The sequence below is a fragment of the Gavialis gangeticus genome, unplaced genomic scaffold, assembly GCF_001723915.1.
Source record: "Gavialis gangeticus isolate Ggan-Ray unplaced genomic scaffold, GavGan_comp1, whole genome shotgun sequence".
Lineage (NCBI taxonomy): Eukaryota > Metazoa > Chordata > Crocodylia > Gavialidae > Gavialis > Gavialis gangeticus.
Window position 1 is genome coordinate 4738467 of NW_017729019.1, and position 7325 is coordinate 4745791.

Below are 7325 nucleotides of genomic sequence, written 5' to 3' on the forward strand. Positions count from 1 at the left end.
GACTTTTTCAGCTTTGTGCCTGCCAGAAGACACCACAGCAGGCTGAGACTCTCACCCACCAGCGTGGTGACAAAAGCTATTTATTCACTTCCTCAAACACTGCAAGTGAGCTGCTGATTCCTTGTCTTTATTGCTTGTAGAGTCAACAACTTGAGGCTATAAATAAAACATCCAGGTACAAAGTCTCTGCAACACTTGTTTTATCCAGTTAGGCAATACCTCAGCCTTAGGTGACTGTAGAGTAAAAGCACCTGTGAGAACTGGGTATCTTTTCAGGGGCATTTTATCTCTGCAGGTGTGAGCCTGTCCTAGCATAAGGGAGAGACTTTGGACTAGTTTTCTTGCTACTGTGGCTTTCTGTCCTACACAACTTCCACTATTGCACATCGGATCTCTGAATTTGTATAGGAGCCTTCCACCCTTGGGGGCTCGGACAGCAGAAAGGACAAACTAGACCTGACAACTGGATTTCAAAATGTTTTTAAGTAGGTTGCATCTGCTTTTCCCTTTTGCACTCAGTATTAAGATAAGGACCTCCCCCACTTTCTCTCCAAGGGGATGCTTCTTTCCTAAAGGAGGATTTGGTGGGGGTGGGCAATGCTCTCTAGTAAATAGGTGGGGATTTAATTTCTGGTAGTGGTAGAAAAGTGCTATGACTTATCACTGTGGTGGGGCCTACAGCAGCTTGCAAGAGCCACAGCTCAGCTCTGTACACTAAAGCACCATGTCGGTGCTGTGCCGTCATGGAGCCAGCCTTCAAGCAGGGTGCTGTCAGCTCCTTTTAAGGGTGATGCACAATATTCGCACTGTTTCAGTGTGCAAGCATCTACACGAGTCACAAGGTAAACCCAGAGATTTCAAACAGGAATGTATAGTGTCAAAAGCATTCTGACCTGCTGTGCTGTTTCTGATTTCTTTGCTGCAGACTAACTGCTTTACTATTTCCCCTACCCCATAGTTGACAAGTGAGTGAAAACTAAAAGCTGGTGTTTTCTGTTGGGGGGTGGGTCTTAAAGGTTGAGAACCATTCGCTTAAATGCTGGGGCAATGGGGCAGAAATTCTCTCTAGTTCTGGTATCTTAATAACTAGGGGAGATAACATGTTAGCAGCAGTCTCTGGCCTTAATGGAGGCCAAGGAGTGTCCTACACAGAATAAATAGCCTGACAAGGCTGTAGCAAAGATGAATCTCTAGCAATCACAAGCCTAACCTGCATGCAAGGGGAGGAGAAACTTATGTATAGAATCCAAGGTGAGCAATAAGGTTGCTGATCTAGGAGAGATCTGCTATTGAGGTGTCCCAGAGCTCAGTCTCTTCTGGTCCTTGCAAGCCCCTCGACCTGTTGCAGCTGGCGGTGAGTGGCATAGGGAGCCTGCTAATCATAAGGGTTCATCTGCAACAAGGGGAAAAAAGAAGAGGTTATCAGATAGCCCAGTGCAAAACCTCTGCTAAGGCCTTAGAGTAAGAGATGTGGATGTGTGCCCACCCTTGGGATCAGTGCAAAGCCACAGACTAGGCCAGCACCAGTAATTCCCTGGTGGTCGCTGTGCCATCACTGCCAGTAGAACTGTGGGACTCCGGACATCGACCCATGTTCAAGTATTGGAAACCACTTTTTTTTTGTGCACTTGAAACCTTGTCTACCTGAATGTTTACAGCTTTACAAACTTGGCTTTTCCTTTCTTCCCACCTTGTGTTTTGCCACAGCAATGAGAAAAGGACATGGAAGAGATTGGGGGTTGGACTGGATAACCTTCTGAGGTCCCTTCCAACCCTAGGGGTTCATGGATGGACTAGGGGCTTCTTATTTCCCTCTCTTTAGCAAACTTAAAAAAAAAATCAGGTTTTAGTTAGAGTTAAGGTTTGCAATTTTTTTTTTTTAGGAAGGGCAGCTTGTGAAAGCTTGTGGCTGACTCCAGTAGCTTCCCAATAATTGGGGAGCTTAGAATCTCTTCTACCGCAGTACCTGAGCACCTTGTGGTCTCCACTGGCTTCTACCTGGAAACTGATACGGGGCTGTGCTCTGACCCTATCTGCAGAAAAAAGCATGCTAAGGCCCAGGGGGAGAGTGGCACCCAGGTCCTCAAAGCTGTTAGGCCCCTGATTCAATGTGCCTGAGGATCTAGGTCTGCGTACCTTGTGCAAGTTCTCTGCCCATCCCCAGGAGGCCTGCTGGAGTACAGGATTGAGTGCATGTCTCCCTGGTCCTAAACCATTGCCCTAAACAGCTGAGGTCATGCAAAACTCATTTATTAACATACTGTGCATACATCTCTCCCTCTTCCTATCAGTCCTGGGATGTAAGGTCCTTTCATCCTTCAAAGCAGGTATTGTTAACAGCTGCTGTCTGGCAAGGGCCCATTAGCAGGAATTATGATCTCTGCTCTGCTACTGCTTCATGCTCTGATCCTGGGCAAAACATTTCTGGGGCAGGTGCTCTGACATGGGTCCAAGTCTTCAGGAAGCACAGAGGATCCCCCATGCCCACAGATATTGAGCAGCCTTTGGAAATGGAGCCTCATGTGTTGACTTGGACCCCCAACCAGAAGTACCCAAAATAAGGTCTCTCTTGCAGGCTGTGGCCTTCTTGTTTGCTCAGCCTGGCATCTCTCTTGCCTGTCCTATGGGCCAGTCTACCTGGGCATTCAGAGAGCCCCTCTGTACCTAGGAAGTGAGACTGCACCCTGAGCAGGGTACTGTTAACTGGGGGGCTGTATCCTGCCTTTACTGGAAAGTTTGCAGGGAAAACTCACCCCCAGGGAGGTTTTAACTGCTGACAGCCTGAAGACGACGCGTCTCCAATCTTCTGGGCAGATGACTTTCAGTTCATCCTGGCTCATCGCTAGCAGCTGGCGCCCTGTCAGCACACCCAGGGCCTTCACCGTGCTGTGGCAGAGAGCAAGGGGAGGGTTAGTAGGCCCCCACAGGAGGGGAAGAAGAGGGGAACAGGCAGTATGGGGAAGGATGCTGTCTTCCTCAGCCCCAGCTATCAGTGACACCTCTGAAAGGCGAGTACGGCCTGAGTTGTGAGGCCTCTCTGTCCTTGCAACAAAGATGCGTGCAGGCCCGTCTGCCCCTGGGAAAACGCAGCTGGACAAACAACATGTATGAGAGAGTGGGAACAGCTGCTAGGATGGATCAGCTGAGGCCAGCGATCCAGCACTGTTACAGGCCAGAAACCCTAACTGGTGCCACGCTCAGCTCAGCTTGAGGGATGCTGGCAATATTTGGGCTTGGGATGACCAGCTATGCTTCGAGGAGGTAAGGGCGAGGATTGCTGTTTGTCCTATGCTGCAGGTGGGGATGGGGGGGAAGAGCTGTATTTTGCTCCTGGGACTGACTAGCTCCTCTGGCTGCAAACTCCCTGTGCCAATGGCTCTTTGCTCAGGTGGGGAAAGATGGGGATATTTTTTTGGCAAAAACAGGTTCAGGAGGATTGCAACATCTCCCACGCTCGTTTTTCTGCTGAGGTGGGGCTGGGAATGAGGGGGGTATAGAAGGGATCCTGGAAAAGGGAGCAAAACTATTTTGAAAAAGCCCAAAGAATCCCAGCTCTTGCAACTGCCAAGACCTTGTTTCGTTTGTCAATTGAAACGACTTTCTGTTTCCAAATTCCTTTCAGTGTTACTGCAGTTCACAGAAGTGGTGGGAAATGAAACTAAGCTTGGCTTCAGCCTGGAGCGGCAGTTTGCATTTCTTTATTTTCACTGCTGTTCCTGTTCTCAGTTGTCAGTGCCGCCGCTGAACTGGATTGTCAGCTTCTTACATGGGCCCTGCTCCGGGCCTGGCCCCTTGACGCACGTGATGGGGAAGCTGCCTGCAGAGCTGGTGCATTTGCTGACCTGGGGCTCCAGGAATTAGTGGGCATGAGGTGAACTGGCAGCTTCAGGATTGATGCTGGTGTGGGACCAGGGATAGAGCTGGGGGGGAGCTCGTTGCACCAGACAAGGATTGTCCCTTGCTAGGGGATAGGGCAAAAATGGCTTGTGGCTTTCAGCTTTCACCATACACTTGCAAAGGCCTCTTAAGCCCAGTCTCTTTCCTTTTCAGGGTCCCTCTGTTTCTCCCCCCCAGCAGGGCCTTAACAAAGAGGTTCCTGTGTTTAGGGATGGAGCCCACTTACATCTTGGAGAAGCCCTTGTCCTTCAGCCACTCGGTCACCTCTGCTGCTGTGGAGTTCAGCGTCAGGCTGGGGGGCTCTTGTGGACCCTGGATCCAAAAGAGAGGAAGGCATGGGGAGTCATGGTAAACACTGGTGCAAGCTAAACCACTGTCTCTGATGGGCAAAGGCATATGCTACCCTCTGCTGTGCCCCCCACAGTGGCTGCAGGTATAAGAGCTCTTTCTGTGTTGGTGGTCCCAGGACAGGATCCTTTATGTCAAGTTAGGTGTGTGCTGGGCAAAGGATGCACATGAAGGCTTGGAAACAACCTCCCTATAAGCCAAGCATCTCCCCTGTCAAAGCTCAAGAGCGAGGGCCTAGCTCTGGCAATGCAGTGCAGTTCAGTGCTGTGCTGGAGCAAGAAGGTCCCACCTGATTCAAGCCATTCTCTACAGATGGTTCCTGATCTGCGGGAGCCAGGATGTTACTGGGGATGTAGCCCCTCTCGCCCATGCTGTTTTGAACGAACCACCACTTCTTCCGCTGGTCCAGCACCTGAGCCAAGGGACATGGGACAGTCAAAAATCAGCCTGCATGAGCCCTGGCAGCAAGCAAGTGAAAGCTACTGTGCCCTGTTAACAGAGACCGGGGATCGTGCTCCTGGGAGCATGGTCACTGCACCTGACCCCCTTCCCCTGCCCAGAACAGAGACCTTCATTTAGTGCAAGGCCTAGCACATAATGCATTAGCCTGTGGGGTCCTTGCATCCAGCCAACCTTGCCCGTGATTGCAGCCATAGGATGGGAGTGTCACTTCCTTCCCACTCTGCCTGGGCATCAGCATGCTATTCTTGTGAGACCCAAACATGCATCACTAGTGAACAGGTGCTGCTGGGTGTCCTATTAGTAGGGTGACCATATGTCCTGTTTTAGCCGGGACAGTCCTGGATTTCAGAAGCTGGTCCTGGCTGGCTGTCAGGATTTATAAAGGGTGTCTCAGAAACACAGGGGCACAAGGCGCAGTCTGGCCAGGAATGAGAATGGCGCAGAGCCGCTTGCAGGTGTGGGGTGGCAGTGCCCTGGATTTCTGTATGGTCAGCCTACCTGCCTGATTAAAATCCAGCTCCACTCCTGGACCCTGTGCCCACTGGCAAGAGCAAATCCTTTGCTAGCAGTACTTTTTCTGCTCATGTGCATGCCTATCACTTCTTGATAGGCAGCAATCTCAGGTCATTAGTCCAAGTGCCATGGTGCTTTTGACAGCTTGCCTGTTTTGACATACTAGTTGCCACCCTGCCTCCCTGACTATAAGGAGCACAGTGAAGGTGCACGGTGCCTCGCAGAGAGAGCACCGGGACAGGCCCATCCCCAGGCACCTGTGCTTCAGCTGTTGAGGTTTTGGCTCTGGCTGTGACAGTCTCTTGGTGCCTTACCTCCAGCATGTCTCCCTTCCTCACTGACAGCTCCTTGTGGTTCCTGGCCTCGAATTCGTACATGGCTTGCATGAGTACAGGTCTGGAAGGAGACCACGGCTGGAGTTAGTTAGAGAACTGATCCATGGTGGCCTCTGGCTTCCTAGATCCCTAGTGAACCAGCTAGGAGAGCCACCAGCTCCAAATCTGTGTGGATTGGGAATGCTGCTCATTTCAAAGGAGTCCCTCCAGTTTTGCATGTGTCTGTCCTGCTATTGACGCCCCCAAAGGGTTTTATTTACATGCACCTTTGGGTGCTGAGTACCTCAATTCTCCTGTGCCCCTGTGGGGATGGAGGGGGTGCTCCCATCACAGTAGGTGCTTGCCAGGCACAGTGCTGGTTACTCCTGGGAGAACAGTTGATTGGCCACCCTGAAAGGCTTATGGGGGAAGTGCAAACACCTGGGGCTGCCCAGAGCAGTGCCACAGACACAGAGGGGAGCAGCAGGCTGGCATGCATCCCTGGACCACAGTGGGGCCAGGAAAGGTGACCCACTCTTAGTGTACATGGGAGTTGAGCAGCTTTATTGTTTGTCCATTGCGGCAATTCTCCTCCTGTGTCCAGCAGGTCGGACCTTGCCAAGAAGCTCCTCATCTCACACACACTATTTCCCCTCTCCTCCTTTGACACAGCATGTACTGCTGGGCCCCAGGGCAGATGGAGGCCCCTGCCTTCATTGCCTTTCCTGTGCTGCAGCAGGCTGGGCCCTGCATGTCCAACCACAGAGGCTCTGTACAGGTTGCCCCTGTCCCTGGAGGCATATTGCTTTCTGCCCTGCAGCAGATACTCCAGCCCATGTGCACCGGCATACATGTGTAGTGCATGCAGATGAACACTTGGAGGAAGGGGGATCTAGGGAACCAGGGATGTGTGTGGTCCCAGTATATTCCATGCCACGTGTTCTCTGCCCTTCTCCATCCAGGGCCCTGCCCTGCTTCTATTCATTCATGCATGCTGATGTTCACAGGATTCACGTCCCCACAGGGCACAGAAAATCCCTTTATCAGGTTGCTAGCAGTACCACGGTGGGGACAGGCACATGTACCTGATTGAGTAGTAGCCCTGGCTGTCTTCAGGCTGCTGCAAGGAGAGAGAGCACACATGCTTTAGTTGCATACAAAGATGCATCTGGAAAACTGCTGGTGCAGTGAAAGTGCTTCCCAGCATCACTGATGTCACATGCAGACAGCACACAGCAGGTACAAGCCCAGTGTCTTCTGCTGGGGAAGTACAAGCCTGCAGCTCTGAGCTACAGAAGAGTCTTGCCTAGCTGTTAGATGGGGGCAGTAGTATTCAGGCATGCAGCACAGTACAATGCAGCAGGCACTGGGAAGCAAGTGCATTGTATATATTCAAACACTTCCTTGGGGAGCGCAGCCCTTCCCCAGAGACTCGGCACATGTCTATACCACTTCCATGGTCCTCCTGAGTGTGCTGCCAGGCAAGAGGGCCCCTCGCTCACTCCTGCTGTCAGCATTGGACCCAAAAACAAGGCAGGGAAGCCCTCGTTCCCAAGCATGGTGGAGACGGAGCGCTCAAGAGTCAGGCGGTTGGGGGATGCCTGCAGGGTGGCAATGCTGCCTGCTTTCTGGACCATAGGGGCACTCGAGCTCTGTGCAGACATACCTTCCCTGATAGGTCACAGCCTGCCACCAGCCTACTGCTTGTGCTGGAGAGAAGCAGAGGGCCAACATCAGGGCATCCGAGAGAGATCAAGGAATTGAGCCAGCAAACTCACCTGCTCCGTGGGG

The 7325-nt window shown here is 51.9% G+C and overlaps 1 protein-coding gene across 5 annotated transcripts in view; it reads right to left on the reverse strand.

Annotated features, from left to right (window-relative positions):
- Window positions 1–7325, reverse strand: part of EPS8L3 (EPS8 like 3) — a 33220-nt gene that overhangs the window by 5118 nt on the left and 20777 nt on the right. The window contains exons 15-20 of one of the 5 annotated variants that reach the window (XR_002096686.1): window positions 6620–6654; window positions 5535–5616; window positions 4535–4657; window positions 4124–4209; window positions 2754–2886; window positions 220–1393 (exon numbers count right to left, since the gene is read on the reverse strand). Coding sequence is in view for 4 of the 5 variants with exons in the window: in XM_019513868.1 (XP_019369413.1) it covers window positions 2312–2347; window positions 2754–2886; window positions 4124–4209; window positions 4535–4657; window positions 5535–5616; window positions 6620–6659 (500 nt within the window). In the remaining variant the exon portion in view is untranslated. Of the gene's footprint in view, window positions 1–106; window positions 1394–2155; window positions 2348–2753; window positions 2887–4123; window positions 4210–4534; window positions 4658–5534; window positions 5617–6619; window positions 6660–7325 lie in introns of those variants that run through there. The other 4 variants (XM_019513869.1, XM_019513868.1, XM_019513867.1 and 1 more) reach the window with 4 other exon arrangements.